This window comes from Pseudonaja textilis, chromosome 3, assembly GCF_049901715.1.
Source record: "Pseudonaja textilis isolate UNSWEBS1 chromosome 3, rPseTex1.2, whole genome shotgun sequence".
Taxonomy (NCBI): Eukaryota; Metazoa; Chordata; class Lepidosauria; order Squamata; family Elapidae; genus Pseudonaja; species Pseudonaja textilis.
The window spans coordinates 135618863-135642397 of NC_141992.1; the positions used below are offsets into that span (position 1 = coordinate 135618863).

The following is a 23535-nucleotide window of genomic DNA, read 5'->3' on the forward strand; positions in this document are numbered from 1 at the left end:
AGAGTTTTATAAATAAATACAGAACATGTTATGGAATATTCTTGAGTTAAACTTCATTTTAATCATATTTATTTTAAATCCAGTATCCAGAGAGGTAGCATTATTAAATTCCAAAACATAAAGTTATAGTGGACCATAGTTAACTGTGCATAAATACTTAGACTATTTTTATTTATTTGCTTGTTCGTTAATCAGTTATGCAAGTGGGTTGTAATGGAATAGTAAATGATGAAAGTGGAATAAACAGGTATTGATACATTTCTTGTCTTTGTTTAGTATATCATATATAAAAGAAGCTTAAGTAATATTTTGTAGAATTCAAACAGATTATAAGAAAGTGGAGGCTCTGGAATTGTCCAAATTCCTGAAGTGTTATGTTGGACTCATCCTGCTGAAGCAGGTACTGTAACTGGATGAGTTACTATGAGTTTGTTTGTTTTTAATTACGGTTAGTAGCTTAGTAGTTGCCAATTCTAAAAAGCATGGCTTAAAAAGAACTGAGCATGGTGTGAATTGAAACTGCTTTATAAATTAAACTGCTCATTTGATGATGTGATTTTATTTCTTTGTATTTGGGCAGACATCTCCAAGGCTATTACAAGAGGGAGCACAGACACAGTTAAAGGTGTGAAGCGTAAAAAGATTGTACCTGAGAATCATCAGACAAAAATACCCAAATCACCTTTGAGAACTCCAGCTCAGGCAAAATCTAAAGAAAAAGTAGAAGACCGTTCATCATCTTCTAAAATACTTCCTGATACTTCAGAGCTATTAAAAGAACCTCGTAATTTGGCTTCACAAAATGGGAAACAAATTAAACAAAATGTGGGAACATTTAATAGCGAGGTAGCTATTAAAATATCTACAGCCGAGACTATACTACACACTAAACCATCTCTGTTACCTCAGTCCTTGGACTTAAATAAATGGTCAGTAGAAGAATACAGTTCAACTCAACTAAATTTACCAGTGAAGAAAAGTTCCGCTAGCTGTTCAAGTATATCAAAGATAGATAACAATGAATGTATTAGTTTTGTTGATTGTAATAACTTGTCCTCCTGTACCAATACTGCATTTGATGTCTTACTAAAAGCTATGGAGCCTGAACTGAACACTTTAGCACATGAATGCCCTTCTAGTGGAATGCAGATGGATAAACTGAGACCAAACAGAACTGTTAACACCTCTTCCTCTCTTGCATCCAATACACAGAGTGCCCAAAGTCACAATGCTTCATTACAGCAGAAAAATGTAGCTGCATCTCCGCTTTATCCTTGCACTTCACAGACTGTGCATGTAACAACATCAGGGAAGACTTCACAAGCACAGATGCTCTCAGCTGCTCACTCAAAAGAACAAGTTCCCGCAACAGCTGGACAACACAATCAGCAAGTAACCACGTGCCCAAATTTCACTAGTTCTGTGGTACATCAACAGAATCAGGAAAATCTCAAACTCCAACATATATACAGCACAGCAGTAACTTCTTCAGTAACCTCCCAGTCTTCTGTTTCTCAGGCTTTTTGTCAAAATCACCTAGTAGCAAAGTCATCTTCTCCTTTATCAATTAATCCAGCTCTACTACCCAGCTCTACTGCCCAGATACCTATAGCTCCCTTGTACAATTCAGCCCAGATAGCCTCTGTTGTCAACCATGGCGCAGAACAAATATGTAACCTCCTTAAAGTTCAGAAGCCTAAAAAAATGGGAAAATATGTCTGTGAGTATTGTAACAGGGCATGTGCTAAGCCCAGTGTTCTCCTAAAGCACATTCGCTCCCACACAGGAGAACGACCGTATCCTTGTGAGACCTGTGGATTTTCTTTTAAAACTAAAAGCAATTTGTACAAGCACAAGAAATCGCATGCCCATGCTATCAAAGTTGGACGTGTTCTCCAGCCAGACTCTTCTGGGCTGTTTCTCTCCCATGAATCAGATAAAGCACTTAGCATTCATTCAGATGTAGAAGAAAGTGGTGACAGTGATGATGACGGCACGGCGGATGAGAGGCAAGATGATCAAGGATCATTAGAACTGGAACCGACTCATGTGGTGAAAATCCCTTCTAATTCCGAACCCTCACGCAAAGGTAATCCCATCTCACTAAGCAACTCAGAGTATTTGGTAGCCAATTCCTCATTTCAGGAGTCAACTATTCAAGCAAGAACAGCCTTACCTAAGGTTGTTGTTTACCCTATAAATATGTCTCCTTTAAAACTTGATGGCCCCAAAGTAACGGTCCCCACCTCTACAGTCACAAATGTGAAATCAGATATAACTTACAGTGACTTGATAAAAGATTTTGATACCAACAAACATCAGAAAAAACAAATAGATATTTCTGAGGAACACCCCGGGACCCCTATAGGGGCAACAATACACGCACAGTTACAGAGACAGCAGGCAACAGATTGTTCTCAAGATCAAGGAAAATGTCTCCTGAGCCCTAGAAGCTTAGGTAGCACTGATTCAGGCTATTTCTCACGTTCAGAAAGTGCAGACCAGACCATGAGTCCACCAGCTCCATTTCTGAAGGGACCCCCCACAACTGAAAAAGACTTAAGTAAAATTTGTGGGCCACGAATGGTCACCACAGTGGTTACTGCTGCACAGACTACTTGTGCTGACAAGTCTTTTCTTTCATCTGGTCAAATGAGACCGCCTTTGGCCACAAAAACCCTTGAAGAACGCATTTCAAAATTAATATCTGATAATGAGGCAGTAGTGGACGACAAGCAGTTGGACAGCGTGAAACCACGTAGAACATCCCTTTCTAGAAGAGGCAGTATTGATTCTCCCAAATCCTACATTTTTAAAGATTCCTTCCAGTTTGACCTAAAACCAATGGGTAGAAGAACAAGCTCAAGTTCTGATATACCGAAGTCTCCTTTTACACCAACTGAAAAGTCAAAGCAAGTTTTTCTCTTGTCTGTACCAACCCTTGACTGTTTGCCCATAACCAGAAGTAATTCTATGCCTACTACCAGTTATTCAGCTATACCTACCAATGTAATACCTCCTCCACATCCACTGCGTGGAAGTCAGTCTTTTGATGATAAAATTGCCTCTTTGTATGATGATGTCTTTGTGCCAGGACCTTCCCCTCCACAGCTCCAGACTGGACACACTCGCACACTTGTTCGTCAAACAGCAATAGAAGATTCGTCATCCAGTGAAGGGCACACATTTGGACCGGCACGATCTGTAGACGAAAGTTACGGATGCAGTGTATCAAATGAATTCTTAATGGCAAGAAGCAAGTCATTTGTACAAGGCTCAAATTTGGATAAAATTAAAAAATCACATCAAGGCCGAGGGATAATGTTTGAGTGTGAGACGTGCAGAAATAGATATAGAAAACTGGAGAATTTTGAGAACCATAAAAAGTTTTATTGTTCAGAGTTGCATGGACCAAAAACCAAGGCAGCTATTCGAGATTCTGAACATAAAACTATGGTGAACAGTACACAGCCACAAATCCTTCATTACCGAGTAGCAACGTCAACTGGTGCGTGGGAGCAGACACCTCAGATAAGAAAAAGGAGGAAAATGAAAAGTGTTGGAGATGAGGATGAGGAAGCACCAACAAATGATACTAGTAGCCTGTCAAAGAATATTATAGAAGTAGAGAGCCAAAATAAACTAGGAGATGCTATCTCTAAGCAAGCTGCTCTCCTGGATTCATACAACACTTCAGTTCAGAGACTGGCACAAGATGAGACAGAGACTCAAATCACAGAGCAAGCCACAGAGCCAAAAATTTTGCTGCATGGGAAGAATCACAGTGTTCCAATTGCACACGAAAAAAATGAGCTGAAAAGGCAAGGAGCTGGAATTTCTGTGATTCAGCACACAAATTCCCTAAGCCGACCTAGTTCGTTTGAAAAAGCAGATTCTTTCGAAAGAATATCACCTATTTCTTTCCCAGCTAACAAGCCTGAGAAATACCATTCCTTGAATAATGCAATTAAAGAAGAGAAGCATCCGCTCTTAAGCGCTTCCCAAAGTCTTCAGGCAGCCGAAGCAAAACGGCATCAAATTCATCATGAATGTAGAGTTTCTTCTAATGAAAAGAATGCAACAGTACAGCCACTAAGACTTGTTCGCCAACATAACATACAAGTTCCTGAAATACTGGTTACAGAAGAGCCAGATAGAGAACAGGAATGCCAGTGCAGTGATCTTGAGAAAACAGAAAAATTTAACTGGCCTCAACGAAGTGAAACACTATCAAAGCTACCCACTGAAAAACTTCCTCCCAAAAAGAAAAGAATTCGCTTGGCTGAAATTGAGCAGTCATCTGCCGATTCGAGTTTTGAATCTACACTTTCTAGAAGTTTCAGTCGGGAAAGCAGTTTATCACGTGCATCTAGCTTCTCAGCATCTTTTGATAAAGATGAACTTGCTAAGAATGAGAATGCGGCCAAAGCAGATCCTGTTAATAAATCAGTGGAATTCATCATCATTCCTCCCTGTTCAAACACACTCAGTGTGCCTGGTCCTCATTACAGAGAAATGCGACGTGCTGCTTCCGAACAAATTAATTGTACCCAGCCTTCCATGGAAGTATTTGACTCTAGGAGCAAGAGCTTTGATTACGGAAGTGTGACTGCATCGAAACCTGCCTCCCTTAAAGAGATCTCTTCTTCCAAATTGAGCGCCAGTAGTGGTGGCCCTGGACATGTACCTCTCTTAGAAAGGAGGAGGGGACCTCTTGTAAGACAGATCTCTTTAAATATTGCTCCAGAAAAGAATCTGCCTGACGCTGTATCCCACGTTTCCTTGCAAACAGCTCTTCAAGCAGATACTTCAGCAGAGTCTTATCAAAGGTTGCAAAGTTCTGAGACACCTTTGGAAGATATTCCTTCAGGTTCTCAGCACCCACAAAATTATAGTAAGACTTTGCGGGAATCAGTAAAGAGCAACAACTTTCTTAATTTTCCCTCCACTCAACAGTCTTTGGGATCCAGTCTAAATCACCACGATCAGCAGTCCTCACTGAGTCGTAATTCCCTAGCATGTCTTAAAGGGTCAGCACTAGGAACTCAAAAGAATGCTAACCAGCACTGTAAGCAGGAGGATTGTTTTGCACCTAAATATCAACTTAATATTAAAACCTTGCAAGTAGAACAGCAATATCCTTCAGGTCTTCCAGGAATAGCTGGCATGGATCAAGCTGGGCCTTCATTAGAAATATTTAGTAAATTAAATAATAACATGTCCAAGCCATATGTAGCACAGCCGTTGCAACAAACTGTTCCTAATAACAACAGCAGTTCAGTCTATCAGGCAGAACCTTTTGTTGTTCCTGTACGTATTCACAGTAATATTCCATCTTATGGCTTAGCTTCTGTTGCACCCATTCCTCAAATTCTAGTTACCCAGGATCAAGTAAGCCAGCCCCTTTGCATACTAAATACTGCATCAGTGACAGTAGCAAAAGATCAGGCTTCGATGCCAAAATCCCACAAAAATAATCTGAGATGTTTGCCGTGTTCCCAGCCAATATCTTTGTTTGAAAACTTGGTTTATGAGATGGAAGGCAAGATGCCAGTTTCATTAGGATCTTTAAATCTGATTCAGAAAGTGCCAGTTGGTGGACTTTTCCCTCAACAGGAAGCCACAGCTTCAAGTAAACGCATGCTTTCCCCAGCCAATAGTTTAGACATTGCCATGGAAAAACATCAGAAACGTGTTAAAGATGAAAGTGGAGCTGTTTCTATCACAGGTGCTGTATCACTGGATCCATTGAACATTAAACCAAATGAACTTAATAAGCAAAAGAAGCCACTTTTGGTAAGACAGAGTTGTACCACTGAGCCTCTTGAAAGTTTCCCATTGGATCCGGATGACAAAAGCGGTGGAGCCAATAATTCATCAGATGTCTTGTTGTCTGGTTCACCTGAATCTGCTCAGTCTAAAAGTTATTCATTTGTAAAAGACTCCTTAGAACAAGATAGCGTAACAACTTCTGGAACCACAAACTTTGCAGGCAGAAGGCCTCATCAGTCTGTTCCACAGAACACTCCTTCATTTCTAAAAATTCTAGGTGACAGTCAAGAAAGGATGTCCCCTGAATTTAGTGAAAACAAGAAACCCGATATCCACAGCCAAGCAAAATCTGGAACTATTTTTTCTGCTGTAAATACAAGCGATACACGGAGATTATCTTTTCCAAGCCTAAAGACAGCAACAAACTTTACATGGTGTTACCTGTTAAAAAGGAAACCAGTACATCTATTACAACATGACCAACAGTCTTCAGCTTATTCTTCCTGGCCTGTCAGTCCCAACAATTCCAACCCGCTTGGTTTGCCAACAAAGATTGCACTTTCCCTCTTGAATTCAAAACAGAAAGATGAAAAATCATCTTACACTCAAGCAATAAGCACCTCCTTCAAATCTGACACTTTGGTCTACTCAAGCAAATGGGAGAACAACTTACTTAAGGTATTTAATAACTGCATTTACTACACTTATCTTAAATGGGGAAATTCTAAGTTTGAAGTATTTAAGTACTTTTCTTAAAAAAATGTAACAGATTTGCATTCGGGAAGAACTTCATAGTACTATATATTTTTGTACTACTAATACAGCTTAATTACATTGCTAATTACAACACAATCACATTTCATGAAAAGCATAACTTTAGCAGTAAAAAAGCCAGCTGATTCTGGGGAAATATATATATGCACATATATATTATATACGCACACACACATACTTTGAAGATTTGACAGAATGGGATATATAATTTCTCTTAAATTTACCAGATGAATTTGAATTTTTTTAAAAAAAAATGAGATGAAATATTAAGGCCTTCAAGCTACTTTATAGTACAATTTCCCCAAATCAAGAATAACCATTCTAGAGGTGTGTAATAGCCAGATAATATCTGCATGAACAGATATCTTATCAAACTGAAGAAAGTCTGAGGAATGTTTAGTTATTTATTTCAAACAATATATTGCTCCTCAGCTCCCAATAAACACGGGCAGCTTATAATTAAAAACAAAGTACAAAACCACAAAACGTACAAACGAATGATGTATGATCCAGAAAGAAATATAACCAATAACCCATCCAACAGGAGCTCAAAATTTGGTCTAATCCAGAGCCTGAGGGAATAACCAGGCCTTTAATAACTTCCCAGATAGCATCGTGGTAGAATGCATCTGCATATCTGTAGAAATATTGTTCCAGAGGGCAGGTACCACAAGATGACATTGCTTAAGTGATGAACTTCACAACATGCCCATTCGTTATCTATCCATTCTTACGGGACATAATGCAATTTAGAGTTTTATGTGCTCATAGCAGCAATAATCATGATAGTGAAATCTTAAAAGTGTCAAATGAAATTCTCAGGACTCAGTTCAATTTACAGATCTATTAGTAACATACATTCCATGAAGCACCTGATGTTTTTTAAGGAATGGCAGGTGTTTCATGGAATCAACAGTAGCATATTAATGAAAAGACAAGATATAGATGCTTCTATAAACAGTTGCGCTAAAATTTATTATGGCAATATAAGAGTAACTTGCACATACACATCTTTGTACATCTATTCTGGGATTAAGACATCAAGAGTGGTATGCATTCACCTCCTACAGGTATACGTGAAATTGTCTCATTTCCACACACACACATCCCACTGATGTTTTAAGTATAGTTCCAAGATTACTATTAACTGAAGTAAAAGGTTAAATAGTTTGCTGTCTTAGATCCTTGATTGCTAGCCAAGTTTATTTTGTGTTAATATTTTAGATTATATAACAATTCAAACTTCAGTTGCCCAAATTACATAATTTACTGGAAAGAGCGTGTATTTATCATTTTTTGTTTAATAGCCTCTCCTTACTCCAGTATTATTTTTGTAGCATTCTTCTCAGTTGAAAGCTGGTAAAACTCAGGTCATAGATACTGGATTTATTGAACACTACAATGTATCAGATTTATAACCTTGGTTATGTAATTTTTATTAGGAATGCTCAGATTAAATCTGAATGAATAACTATTTGTAAACATAAATGTCATCTTCAGAAATTACATGTAATGTTCTTACAAGTTTATACTTACCAGTACTTTTGAAATGCTATATGTATACCCAGTGTTAATGAGAGCCCAAAGATGGAAATATTCCATATTTAATGAAGCTAATCTCATGTAGTTGCTCTTTTTTTGAAGTAACTGCAGAAGTTTATACTGCAGGCTCATTGCCACTATTTGTTTAGTATGTTCTTTGCCTTTTTTCTTGATAGCTCATCAAATATTTACATGAAAGGAATGTGAGAGGGGAAAGGAGTTATATGAGGGCACAATTTAAGACTCTGAAGAAGTGCATGGTATCTACAGTCAGAAAGTTGCCTCTGTCACTCTATTTTTCCCTTCGGAGTCCTCACTCCTGGTGAGGAAGAAGCAGTGATTTTGACTTCAGTAAAAGGCAAGAGGGGTTAGCTTCCTTTCATTTTACTCTCATTTGGATTAGACTATTGCAAGTTTCATAATGATTGAAGTGAGCGTTCTGGATGACTTTGTCTAGATTAGTTAAGTTTGTTTACTATTTGGATAGAAGACCATTAGAAAATTCCTGGGGAGTTAGCAGTGTTGAATGTATTGCTGTCAAGAAAACTTTATGGCTCTGCTTATGCAGTTAGCAGGAATCAAACTTAATTAAGAGCATTTTTATCTTTTGAAGCATATACACAGTTAGTAAAAGTCATACTAGTCAATAGACTTTACTAGAATGCATTGGCTATTAAGCATTCTATAAGCTGTCTCTTTTCTTTCCTCCTTTGTCCAGCATGACTTCGTTTTGTTTCATCTCCATCCTATTCTATTTCATGCACATACTTTTTCTTTCCTTTCTGGCTAGCCTTTCCACTCATTCTGTCTTCACTGTTTATTGTTCTTACTGTTTCAATTGATGTGTATGTATGTCAATATATATACAGTATGTATGTGTATGTAAAGTATGTATATATATATATATATATATATGTGCTCTCTCTGTGTGTGTGTGTGTGTGTGTGTGTGTAAAGAGATACAGAATAACAGAGAGATACTATAGATAGTAGCTGGATAGCATAGTGGTTAGAATGCTGCACTTTGATGCAGGAGACCAGAGTTTGAATCCCAGCTGGTACCTTACATTGCAAGTAGGGTTCCTTTGGAAAAGATCTCCTAATGTTTCACCTGTTTACTTTGTATAAGGGTTCAAACTAAGGGAGTCACATGCCAGCTCAGACATCACCTGGATTAACTAAGTCTGTGCTAGAAATTGGGGAACCAGGACAATCTGATGATAAGTGGGCTGCTGGAACAAGTCATACATACACGAGACAAAATATTTGGAATTGATGGAATGCTACTGCAACAATAGACCTAATGAGCAGGGATATATGAAATGTATAAGGGAACTATGAATGGACAGAAGACCTACATCCACACTAACTGATAAACAGTTAGTTACCCAATGCTTCAACTGCTGTCACAACTTGAATCAGACCAACTACATCTTACATCCTGGACTCAAGAAAATCCCGAAGAACAACTGGATGTGCAGCCAACACCTAAAGCTGGAGTGTTACTTCTACCCTTTCTATTACAGAGCACAGCAGTTGATACAAGGCATAAGACCATGGATAAATTAGCTATAATCAGCCCACAAAATTCATTACAGTACCATCAGTTAGCATGCTAGAAGATCCCAGTAGAACCTTCGTAGCAATCCCTACTATCACTGTAATTCAATGAAATACAGCACTACACTACAGCAATTTTGGAGATGTTTGATTATGGAATCAAGAAAAACAGCAATAAGCAAAATCAAAATAAGAGAGAGAGAGAGAGAGAAGGTATGTTGGAGGCAAGGATCAAGTCAACACAGAGAGAGGTTAATCAGCTGGTGGAACTTCAGAAGAGTGTAGGCCTCAACTACTGAAAAAAATGCAAGGGCTGACTTCATCTGAAGCCCTAGGGACTGCTAAACAAAAGCTCAAAGCACTGACAATAGGCTGAGAAGATACTCTAGAGAATCAGAGACCAAGAAGATAAAATGACCTGTTCTCTAAAGAACTATCTAAGGTGGACTCCCAACTGCAGTGTAACAACACATGAACAGCAAAGCCACCAACAGCAGCAACTGAATAGTACTGGAAAAACATATGAGAGAAAATAAAAATACATACCACCAGTGCAAAATGGCTGTAAGACCTAAGAGCAGACCACAGCAATTTCCAGAACAGGACCCAGTTGCCATCACAGTAGTAGAAATCCAATAGTGTGCCCCGGCTGCTTCTCCATCCCCCACCGTCACCCTTACCTTCTCAGGCCAGGCAAGGAATGACTGGGAGGAGAGGGTGAGGGGCTGGGCCAGCCAGTGATGTGATGGAACTGCATTAGAGGGCCCAAAGAGCCGCATGCGGTTGCGGGTTGCCCATACCCAATCTAGGAGTACATCAGTAAGATGACACCCAAAGATGAGCTACTGAGTGAATGGGAGAAAGATCAAGCAGAGGAAATACTTTGGCAAGACTAGGCCTTGTATGGGGTGTACCATTGACAGATAACTGAGATACTGACTTTGGAAACTCATAGCAGTGACTGTAAAGGACTGGACTAAAAGACAACACTAAAGCACTTATTTTAGCAGCACAAAAACAGACACTACATACTACCACATTAGATAAGACCCAAGATGGTGATTATATAGAGAAGCTTTAGAAACAATCCAACACAGAGTGGCAAGGTGTAAGATACAGGTAGGAACAGCATACATTGAAGGACACAGCCAAATAGGTTGCATTGTGTACAGGAATATCTGAACAGTATATGGACTAGACTATTTCAAGTCCACATGGGAGATTCCACAGAAGGTTGAAATAGGACTAAGATCGTGTGGAACTTCCAGGTCTAGATGGATGGGAAAGTCTGACCAAACCACGAGTGGTAATAGATAAGGACTAGAAGGTAACAGTAACACTTAGATTTACATACCACTTCACAGTGCTTTATAGTCCTAAGTGGTTTACAGTCAGCAAATCCCCCAGCAATCTGGGTCCTCATTTTATCGACCTCGAAAGGATGGACGGTTGAGTCAACCTAGCAGTGGTGATGACTGTAGTGGTGCCAAATGACAGCAACATCAGGAAGAAGATGTCTTCGAAGATGAAAAAGTACCAGGCTCTCAAGGAGAAACTATAGATGATGTGGAAAGTAATAACCAGAGTGGTCCCACTGGTGGTAGGAATACTTAGAGCTGTGATTCCTACATTGAGAGAGTGGCTTCAACAGATCCTAAGAACAACACCAAGAGTACAGGGCTACTGTAGGAACAGCTAAGATACTACTCTCAAACTCTCAGGACTGTTTTAGAAGATCTGAGCTTGAGAAAGACATGTACTGCCCATAAGGGTGAGAGTACATTATCCAAATTCTGATTCCAAAAATGATACCAGTGGCCAGATGGACACACGCAAGAGTAATAAGTTACTCCAGGAGTCATTACCAAAGCTGGAGAGCATGGTTGTCCAAATTTTTGCTTTGCCTGAGCCACATTGAGTGAAGAATTGTCTTGGTTGCATATAAAATATATAATATAGTTAATATTTATAAATTGCATAATGTTAAAAGTTTATGATCTTGTGGAACTGTATTACTAGCTGTTCACATGCGGCCTGCGGTTTGGACACATTGGCCTGTGGTAGAGAGCGTCTATCATTCAGGAAGAGAAACTTGATACATAACTGTAAATATCTACCAGATATTCAAACTGCAAGGATATTTGAACATATAGAGTCATAAGCACTAAACATTATACTGGGGCTCATTCAGTATACTTTATATCACATACTAAGGTCATTTAGCTGAATTATATATAGCTACATTTTTTTTTTCTTTTTACTATTATGAGGCATTTGAAAGAAAATTACAAATAATATAAATAAATGAACCACAAAAATGCAATAAAGTGCAAATGAACAAGCAAAAATAAAACATCACAGGTAGTTTTTAAAATATACTATTAGTTCATTATGAACAGCTGAATATATTACATTGTTTAAAAAGATTAAAAATTGCTCTTAAGATTTAAGCTAAACATGAATAATAGGAGCCACACAATATAATTCACTGATAAGATTATGTGCTCTAGTACATTCAATCAATATTGCTAAACATAGGTATTCTGCAAATCTGAAATCACAGAGAAACCCAACCAATGGATAATAGTATAAATTCAATTATATAGTAATCAATATTATCAGTAATAATTATTAAGTTGTAATCAAGGAATGGTTTATGGTATACCTCTATTTCAAAGGGACTCCCTTTGGTAACAGATTATTCATGTAGGTTGAGTCAAGGTACTGAGAATCTGGGTGAGAATCTTGAACAAACAATTTTAGGCTAATATGAACTGATTTTGTCCAGTTTCCATATGGTTTAGGCTTAGGTTTATAGAAAAGGAACTTTTTGACTCACTAAACCAGGGGTAGGGAAACTTGGCTCTTTTATCACTTATGGATTTCAACTCCCAGAATTCCTGAGTGAGCCATAAAAGGTTCCCCATCCCTGGCCTACTGGTTTTTCAGTTGTGGGGGGAATCAATTTTTGACTTGAATGGGACTGTTTAATATACAAATGTAAAACGTATGTCTTACATTTGTATATTAAACAGTCCCATTCAAGTCAAAAATTAATTCCCCCACAACTGAAAAACCAGTAGGCCAGGGATGGGGAACCTTTTATGGCTCACTCAGGAATTCTGGGAGTTGAAGTCTATAAGTGATAAAAGAGCCAAGTTTCCCTACCCCTGGTCTAAACTAAGTAATTTGAGATCTCATTCTCAGAATTTATTGGAAATATTGGTGGATGTTACTTATATTAATAGACTATCTAGTGAAGTTTTTTATTTTGGATTACAATACATGTACAGGCAGTCCTCAAGTTATAACTATTTGTTTAGTGACCAAAGTTACAACAGCACTGAAAAAGGGTGACTTATGACTGTTTTTGACACTTATTCCCACTGCAACATCCCCATGGTCATGTGTTAAAAGTTTGGACATGTGGCAACTGGCATATATTTATTACGGTTGCAATGTTCTGTGGTCACCCTTCTGATGAGCAAAGTCAATGGGGAAGCCAGATTCACTTAACAACCATGTTACTAACTTAACAACTGCAGTGACTCACTTAATAACTAGCAAGAAAGTTGGTAAAATGGGACAAAACTCACTTAACAACTGTCTTGTTTAGCATGGAAAATTTGGGCTCAATTGTCATTAAGTTGAGGCGTACCTGTATATGAGGCAAGTTTGTCATTCACGTACACCTTAGAATTTCCATTCTTTCTCTTACTACAGTACCAACAATCTTTCAGTCTTCATTATATTTGTTATACTAGATATTTCTATTGGTGTATGTGAACTGTATGCCAGCACAGGATGAGATATTATCCCCCCCAAATACTTACGTTTCTTCAGTGTGATTTACCTCAGACTAATTCCATAGGATTAGAGGATTCATTGGTCATCATCATCAGTAATTAGACTTTTTGGCTCACTAAATTAGTTATGGGAAACAAATGGAAAACACAATCTGGTTTATTTGTGTAGTTTATGTAGATTACAGAATTTAGTTTTCCTTGACAAAAACATTTGAGCTGTAATGTAAGGAACACGTACCTCCTCTTATGACTGATATCTTCTTTCAAGTACTAGAAAATAAGGAACTCTATAAAATATTATTTTCATTTTGGGGCCATTTTGAGGGAGCAGTGCAGTATTTCTTTTTTAAAAAGGAGAACATTACCTGCCAGCATAGTGGTCTTTTAAATACTATATTTGATGTTATAGTTTCCATATATCAGCTGCTGCTGCTTGGCTCGTCCCTGAACTATCTTGTGCTGATTAAAACCCCATTAGGATTAAGAGGTAAATAATTTGAAAATGTGAAATTTACAGTCAATCAGGATTACGTGCATGTTATCAGTGGAGGATATAAGATTTCAGTAGAAAACTGAAAACAATAAAGAAGAAAGTATGAGTGAAAAGAATATGCTTTTAAAAGGCTCTGCCCCAGTCTGTAGAATTGAATTTGTTTTGACCTCAAAAACTATTACTCAAAATGTGAGTACCTTCAACTTAATCATAATTGCAGCGCATTTTGCATGTGCTCTTTTCTGATAGTTCATTATTTCAATTAGCCTGGCCTGGATAACTCAGCTTTCCAGAAACTAGTTGCCCCATATGTGTGGGCATGTTCATTTCTGGGAATTCTAGAAGTTAAAATCCACATTTCTGAATTGACACCAAGATGGAGGAAACAAGGATATCTGTTCAAATAAAAACTGGCCTTATACTTGCTACTACCTGAATTACCATGTTTCTGAACTGTATACTTTTCTAGCTTCAGTATGGTAGGTGATTCTGGATACAATTATAGTTTCTCTCTGTAAGGTGTCATGATAAATAGAATGAATAAATGCAGTGGCATAGAGTAAAACAAATTTGGTTATTGTCAAAGAATCAGAATTTTTAAAAACTTACATTTAACTTTTGGTTAGCTTAGTTTGAAAACAAAGTTTTCCACTTTGCATTCACTGCCTGCCTATGAATATTATAATTAACAGCCATGAATTGCAATCAGGAGCCCAAAGACTTTAAATAAATGCCCTCTACAGTGGTCTCAGTTTTTGATTCAATTAATATGCAGCAAAGTAGTGAATCAAATAAAATTTTATTATTGTCCATATTCAGGCCAATGATTTTTTTTCACTAAACAGCAACAGCATTTCCTATCACTAGTATAGCTGTAAATATTTATGGATGAATTGCACAATAAATAAAACGATTCATGATTAAATGCCTAGCCCACCTAATGTATTCTTCATGTTGAGAATACAACACCCTGAATTCTCAGGCAGCATGGCCATACCAGCGAGGATTCTTGGAAGTTTTCCTGGTGTTAATAAAAGTAATACACAACACACATAGTCATGAATGGGACATGAATCAAAAGCACTGAATGGATGGTACCCCAGACTTGGTACTTAATGGAAGTGGGTATTATATAATGTCTGCAGTATAGATAATCATTAGGAATGAGGCTAGAGCTAAGTTTGTGTTGTTCATTATTTCTTTGTAGCCTTTTTATCCAGTTCTTGAATAAAAAGTCCAGTCAACACTAAAGATATCAAAGAGAAGGAAAATGGGTTGTAGAGGGAAGAGAGAATAAAGCACAGCTTGGTTTTCTTTTCTCAGTATGTTAACCTTATCCAGTATATATGTGAAGACAAGAGGAGTAATAGATGGATGTATACATAGGTTTTGCTACAAGAAATGCTGAATTGGCCTAACTGTATGAATGCTAAAAGTTGATCAAAATATTTTGTATAATTTATTATGCCATTACTAGTAATACGAGAAATAGTTCTAGAAATTGTATCTTTTGATTTGTAGAGAGAAAATTCTCCATTTACTGATCTAATATCAGCAGGTGTAGCCTATAAAAATTTCATGTTTTCTCTGACAGTCTTACCAGAAATGTGAAAATTTTTTCCAATACAGTGAATTCCATACCCATATTTTACATCTATTTTACAATGCGTAATTATAGAATAAATCTTGAATATACACGGATTTATAATCTGTGCATACATAGGAGAGACTTGGTTCTTGAAGACAAATTTTAATAACATATAGTATTTCTTTGTAATAAATCTGACATGCAGCAACAGGGGCTTACAGAAAGAGCATATTGCATATATGTAAAGTTCTTTTACTTATAAAAGGCATGATTCCATTCCTAATTGCATTAAACGATTAATCTCATTGTAATCAGTGGTGCTTCTACTCACATAAATCTACTTTGTCTGGCAATTCTATAATTTGAGCTAAGGCTAATTATTTTCAATCTTAATATGCAAATTGTTGCTTATGAAAGCAGTCTGACAGCTGATATTGATGGATCTATCAATCACGTTAAGACATATTAGATCAAAATGTAAAAGGAACTGATTTGTAACGTATACATGCATCCTGAATTGGTTAATATTAGATGCACAAATGGCTTGGATTGTACCCTACTTATAGAATAATTTTGCCTGAGGTGTAGGTTTGATTTCTATATTAACAAATGCTACTAATCTGCTAGTTAAACTTGTAAGAGTTGATTTACATTTATCCCAGCAGGCATTAGTTAAACAAAAGGCAGCAAAGAAATTCAGCAATAAAGAAAACTCTGAACTAAGTACTGATCAAGATATTGAGAACATAGCCAAAAATGAGCCAAGAAGAGTTAAAATATTTGATGGAGGGTGAGTGGTTCTTTTTTCCTAAAAGTGCTGTAATTTTATTGATTATTTCGAACTGAAATCTGATTATTTCACCCTCTGTTTTTGTGACATAGAATTGCATTGTTGATTCTTTTAGCACAACTTCTAGCAAATTTGTTTAACAGCTTTTGGGTAGAAGATAACAGGCACCCGAGTCTTTTGAAGCCAAGTAGAAACATTTGACAGCTTGAATATATTATGCTATTTCTCAGAATCGTTATGGGTGCATCAAGTCACAAAACATGAATTTCCGGGAAAGAAAATTTATGAGTTTAAAGAAAGTGTAGCTTGGTGAAAAGTAAAATAAAAGGGCTAACTCCAGAGCACAAAACCATAACTGGGCATTAGAGAAGTCACATTCCAGTGTTCAAAATCACATGTTGCCCCAAAACAAACTATTTCATTTAAAATACACTGTGATTTTCAGGAACACACACACAAATACATATAGAACTTTAAGCAAAACACCCCACTGTGCTTTCTTTTCAGTAAACTAGGACAGTACTTTTGGCAACTTTTAGGTGTGTGGGAAATCTGACTGGGGAATTCTAGGAGTTGATATACACACATCTCAGTTGCCAAGTTTGCAAAACACTGCTCTAGGATGTTTCCTGGCACTCCAAATTTATCATTTTCCTTTTTTTTTAAACCAGACTGTAGTGCTGGACTGCTGTTCTCACATTTTCAAATTGTAATTTTTTAAAAAATGAACTTTTAAAACATTGCAACATCAGAGTTGATGAGCTAATTTCTATTTCAAGTGTTTTCCAGATTCCATGCCTGATATTTATTCCCATAATACTGTTGCTCACATTAGAATATTTTCTGTCCCATTTAAACTAGATATAAATCAAATGAAGAATATGTCTATGTTCGCGGGAGAGGAAGAGGAAAATATATATGTGAAGAATGTGGGATACGCTGTAAAAAGCCCAGTATGTTGAAGAAACATATTCGCACGCATACCGATGTCCGTCCATATCATTGCAATTATTGCAATTTTTCCTTCAAGACTAAAGGTAGTTCAGTTGTTCGTGGATCATTGCTTTGGGTCCCCTCCATCCCTAGGATGCTTTAGCAGATACTTTTTTGCTTGACATGTCAGATTTAAATTAATACATGATCAAGGTGGCTTTCTGTAAATTATATAGACTTTATAAATGACAAACTATAGAGATTATAGAGATTTTTTGCCATTTTTAAAACTGTTGCTTCAAGATTTGGAAAGTTATTATAAAGCTATGAGAACTTTAAAATAATTTATAATGGGTCATGTCTATGTCTTACTTAAGTATGAATAAGACTTTCCTTGCATGCCAAAACACCCAAGAGGAATTTTGGATACAGAAGAATCTGCCCCTTTTGAGAACACACCCTGTATATATTTGGTCATACAGCCATTTGTCAGGCAGACAAACCCTGCAACGGTATTGATTTTGTAATTTTTATTCTTGCGATTAATTCCGGCTTGGCTCAGTATTAAAAAATATATAATTGTGTTGATTTGGGTAAGCTACTATTTCTCCTGGTTTTTATAAGGAGTTACTGTAGTCAAGGATGTAAAATGTAAGAATATTTTGAAAACATTTGATTGCCCAAAATACCAAATCATTATCTTTGAACAAATAATTAGCACTGTGTGTTAGGGGCATGCTGGTATCTATTTGTTGCACCATCAGTCTAGATGGTTAAAAAAAATATTAACCTTTTTGTAAATTATATGAAAGTGAGATGACATTCACAATCAGAGCTTTTGTGTAATTCTGCTTCCTCATAGCATTTAACTTTAACAAACTGGTTTATTTTATTGCTTATTTTGATTAAAGGAAATGCAAATATAAGTTCACATTTTATGAAACTATAGAAGAAAAATGATTGCATGATATTATAAAATTGGTTCTTTTAATTATGTCAAGGCTTCTTACAACTAAATAAATCTAATCATTGTCCGGTATAAGAAGCACTGCAAAAATATCAATAAAACAGCAAATATTAGAAAATCAACAACAGTCTGGCTTACTTTCCTTTAAAGTCTCCTTCAAATCAGGTTCAACTCCTGTAGATATAGTTTTCTTAACAACAGTATAGAAATAGTTAGCCATTGCCTTTTTAACCAGTTATATTTATAAACCTGATTTTGCTTAGTCTAGATAAGAGTATCAAAAATGATGTTAAAATCCTTGAGAGCAAAAGTAATTTATTGACTTCCTATAAGTCTGTATAATTTATGATAAAGCTATCACAAACCATAGCATCATACCTCATATATGTGACAACTGGCATGTTTATGGTGCTGCTGTGCATTCAACTTTAAAAGTAAAACAGCACATTATTGGTTTTGTTTTTTATTTTTTTATTTTAGGAAATTTGACAAAACATATGAAGTCCAAAGCGCATAGCAAGAAGTGTATGGATTTGGGAGTCTCCGTGGGATTAATAGATGACCAAGATCTAGAAGACTATGGTAAAGGTTTTCATAACTCTTAAATTTTCAATTGTGTATTGAGGCTTGTGACATTTCCCCTTCTCTGCTCAGGCCTCCTATTCAGCTGCTTTCATGGAAGAAGCATTTCAATACATTGCACAGCCAATTCATTTAGAGTTCAGGTGCATTTCAAATGGTACACTTCAGAAATTTAATTTACTCACCAAATTTCTTTAAGTAATAACGTCGCAAAGAGTTTTGAAAATTCGCAAGCCTCCATTTAATCCAACTTGAATGAATTAAATCCAATTTAATTCTGACTCATCTATACAATAAGATTGAAATGTCTATTTTGAGATCCTAATTTGAGTCAGGGAATAGAGCATATTAGATAAAGGATACTTTTATCCACTGAGGTATATAATGTATTCAATTAGGAGCAAAAGAGGATCCATATAAATGTTTATAAACTACCCCAGAATTGTATTCGAACAAGATGGATAAATCCATCTAATAATAAATCTAATAAATAAAACAAACAGATTGAAAAATTTATAAATAGGGATTCAAAGGGGGAGATTATTGTCTATATTAAATAGACCCCATGGATTAGATTAGGATCTAAAGCAAAATTTCCTAATTTGGATACCCCACCCCCAATGTATTAGGCTATAAATTCTAATATTTAATGGTGGATGTAATTCAGTATATATGGATAGCACTGGGTTTAAAAAATTCTTGTATGCTATTCCTTTATATTCAGTTACAGCAATTATCTGTTGGTCATTCCTCTACAACAACTTTGCCAACCTGTTACTCTTCAACTGGTCTTCAACTCATAAAATTCCAAAGGTTATACAGTTTGACAATTAGGGAAAGGATATCCGGCTGGGGAAAGTTATTATGTAGAATATGAAAATACTGCACGTTGGTAGGTAAATATCAAATATTTAGATCTGAATCTGTTAATTTATCTCAGAAAGATGTACCCATTGTCCAAAATCTACCAGCAAACATGAAGGCTTAGTTTATGCATTCTGCAAAATGACCTAATAAGGAGATGACAGAATTGTGATTCACTGGAAAAGAATGAACTATCAGTAAATGGCAGCAAACCTAGAGCTTAAGTTTCATTTTTTATTTATTTAATAAATTGAGATGGCTACCCATCTCATAAACATGACTCTAGGGCAATTAAAACCAGAGGAAAAAAACAACAAAAAGCATAGAAATTAAAAGTAGCAGAAATAACAACTGAGAACACTCATAATGCTCACATTCAAAATGCTACCTATCAAACTGAGAAATCCCAAAATCAGTGAAAAGGCAGGATCATGGTGGCTTGAGTGGTTAGGATGCTGGCTTGGAGGTTAACAAGGCCGCATTTGAGACCCAAGTGGTGCTGTGGGATGTCTACTCCTGGCCTTTGTTTCAGCTCCTGCCGGGGACATGAAAGCAGCCCCAACCGGGGGTCCCCCAGGCAACAGTGATGTTATCAGCTGATCCTTCTAACCCAGAAGTGCCTTGGTGCTTCTGAAATGAGTGCATTGCGAGTGAAAAGACCCAAGCCATTATTACAGAAATGATGAATTCTACCTTATCTCTTCCTTTCCATTATTTTGGACATTCAAAGATGCAATAATAAGCCAATTTAATCTTTGCTCTATTTTATATTTTAGGTGTTGTTCTCCATCCAGTATCACTAGGTTGAAATACTTTAAGTAATTAAAAGTTTTGAATGGTTTTGAACCTTTAAAGTTTTTCAATCTTTGAAAACCAGACAGCATTCTATTTAGTAAAATATGTGCTGTGTATTTGTGTGGTGACCCTCCTCCCAGAATATCTAAGGATAGTTTTTGGATATAGGTAGTCCTTGACTTATGATCAGTTGCTTAGCAACTATTCAAAGTTACAATGGATCTGCAAAAAGGTACTTATAGCCAGGTTTGAATTTCTGACATCTCCCCCACCCCAAATGTAGTCACATTTGGACACTTAGTAACTGACACACATTTACAGGCATTTCTAGCATCTCACGGTCACGTGACAGCAATTTACAACTTTTTTTTTGCTGGAAATCATCTTTTACTTCTGGTTTCTTGCAAAAAATGATCATTCCAGACAATGGTTTCGCTTTCAACCACAGCATTTGCTTAACAACTATTGCAAAAATGAAGGTGGCCCTGTGGGTTCTTTGACTGATTACCATCGTGACATATGACAGAAATTTGAGGACTATCTGAATACATTAAGAAAAGTGCAATTTCAAATTTATATTTCTGTTCTAGATACAAACCCTGAACCTTCTCAAGTTCATGAGCTAAAATGCTACAAATATTTTAGAAAATTGATAGGCATGACAACAGAGCATGATGGTCTCAATCTGGCCAATGAGATTCTAAGTTATAAGTAGTGCTTACCTATATTATCCCAAGGAGTGGGTTTTTGTTTTTATATCTGCAGCCAACAGACTGATTTTTGTGGTTGTCTGGATTGCAGCCTGCATTGTAGTGAACATAATTACACTTTAAATTATCATGAAAGCATTTACATTTCTGTTAAATATATTGATTATTTTTCCTAGTCTTTTTTCATCATTTGTTATCTGTTTCATAAGAAATAACAAAAAAACATTAAGGTTAATGCTCAGATAGAAATTCAAGCCACTCTATTAGCTATTCTCCATCCTTATATGTCTCTTATTTGATTTTCCTGTATTTTAAAGCAGAAGAATAACTTTTCAGATTGGACAGTTTTTGAGTGAAAGGAGGAACTAGAATGTATTTTTATTTTATTTTAGAAAAGCTATTGTTGGTCAACAAGAATTTGTGAACTTTCCATCGTAGTTGTCATATAGTTTCAATTTGGTTTTGTGAGACTTGCTGATTAATGATTGGGAAGATTTAAAACAGCAGGATTAGTAAATTGTGTGATTTTGTGATGTTTTCTGGTTTCAGATTCGCTATCATTTGGGTATTAGTAAATACCACTTAGTTTCCCTTTTATGTTCCCAATCACCCTTCCGTCTTTCATCTCTCGATCTAAAGAATGTTCTTCCCACCCAAAATATAAGGTTAATATGTTTGGAATGCTGGCTTCTGAGCTAAGCTGTCAGGCCAGGTGAACCATTCAAAGTGATATAGTACAATTTAGGTGTATCATTTTCCACAGTGCTTGCCCAAGCTTTCATTGCACATTCCATTTAGATAACAAATGCCCAATCCCAAATTCATTTGTTTGGAAGAGGTTTCTGTTGAATTCCATGGAATTTCTATAAAAGTATATCCAGGTCTAGTTTCAGGTCACTCACAATTCTTAAAGTGTCGATCTGAACTTCAGAAATGTTTAAAAGGTGACTCTTCTCCAAAATTTTAATTAATACAAATATATTAGTGAATACTAGCAAAGATTAATATTTAATTTCTGCAGAAGATTGCAGCACAATTTACCAAACATTTTCCCACCAAGATATTTATTTATGTGGTAAAATCTGTATATTTTCTAGTTTTGGGTTGATGACAAGAGCCCCTTCAACAGTAGAAAACTATTTGAATAATACTTTACTTTAAAAAAAAGAGAGCTTGACAGCCAGTAAGCAGTATTATTTCAGGATAAATTTTAAATCTTTGATGCTTTTAAATTGTTTCAATATGAGTTTTTCCAGTGGATGTCAGTATTAGAAAGAAAGAATAAAAACAAAACAGATATAAATATAATTCAAATTTTCAGACGTTTAAAATTTAAGCAAGGAAATATGTAAAACTAAAAGTGTGATAGATACAAATTTATGTAAAACATCTTTTCTACACAGAAAGGGATTTTCATTATGAAAACTTAATATGGTCTATATGAAAACCTTTCTATCATAATGTTTTATATTTCTATATTTACATTTATTTAAATTTGGCATTACTATACTTCGTTTATAGCTTTATGTCCCATAAGGAAAGTGGTTTTTTTCACTACCATAAGTGATAAGTTAATGAATGTGTTATGCATATGGTATTTTACGCATAAAGAAAATAAAATATTTGGATCTTTACATAGATTCGTTGTTAGTTTAAATAATAGCCATATTTTATCAAATATGGCTATAGAAATTTTATAGATAAAATTTCCTTGAGAGTTTAAATCTTCAATGATTCATAAATACTTTTTAAATTTAATAGTAATTAAATCACAATGCAAATAACTTGGTTGAAGTAGAAAAACATTAAGTACAGTACAGAAAGAAAAAATATCTTATTCAATATTATATTGAATGAGTCATGGTGGTGCACCGATTAGAATGCAGTACTGCAGGGTATTTCTGCTGACTGCCGGCTACTGGCAATTTGGCAGTTCAAATCTCACTAGGCTCAAGGTTGACTCAGCCTTCCCTCATTCTGAGGTCAGTAAAATGAGGAGCCAGATTGTTGGGGGCAATATGCTAATTCTGTAAACCGTTTAGAGAAGTCTGTAAAAGCCCTATGAAGGGGTATATAAATCTAAGTGCTATTGCTATATCATTTCTTCAACATTTATCATTTTCATCAACTCTAATATTTAAAGTTAGCATGGATGGCATTAAAAAACTTTTTAGTGAAGCTCCTAAGAAGCATTTTATTAGGGAAAAGGGAAGACAACATAACCCTAACCATATTAGACCTTACTTCAGACCTTACTAATAACATTTTAGCAAGGTAAGCATTACTCAGTACTGGAGCATGTAGAGGGAATAATTTTTATTCTCAAAAGCAACTGTTTCTTGATTATTTGTATTGTAAAA

At 36.0% G+C, this 23535-nt stretch overlaps 1 protein-coding gene across 8 annotated transcripts in view; it reads left to right on the forward strand.

The window, feature by feature from the left end:
• The window catches only part of HIVEP1 (HIVEP zinc finger 1), a 71664-nt gene that overhangs the window by 41071 nt on the left and 7058 nt on the right, over window positions 1–23535 (forward strand). For 7 of the 8 annotated variants that reach the window (XM_087930863.1, XM_087930858.1, XM_087930856.1 and 4 more), the window contains 4 exons: window positions 581–6450; window positions 16197–16324; window positions 17186–17361; window positions 18705–18806. In XM_087930863.1, the coding sequence (XP_087786989.1) occupies window positions 581–6450; window positions 16197–16324; window positions 17186–17361; window positions 18705–18806 (6276 nt within the window). The remainder of the gene's footprint in view (window positions 1–580; window positions 6451–16196; window positions 16325–17185; window positions 17362–18704; window positions 18807–23535) is intronic. The other variant, XM_087930861.1, reaches the window with a different exon arrangement.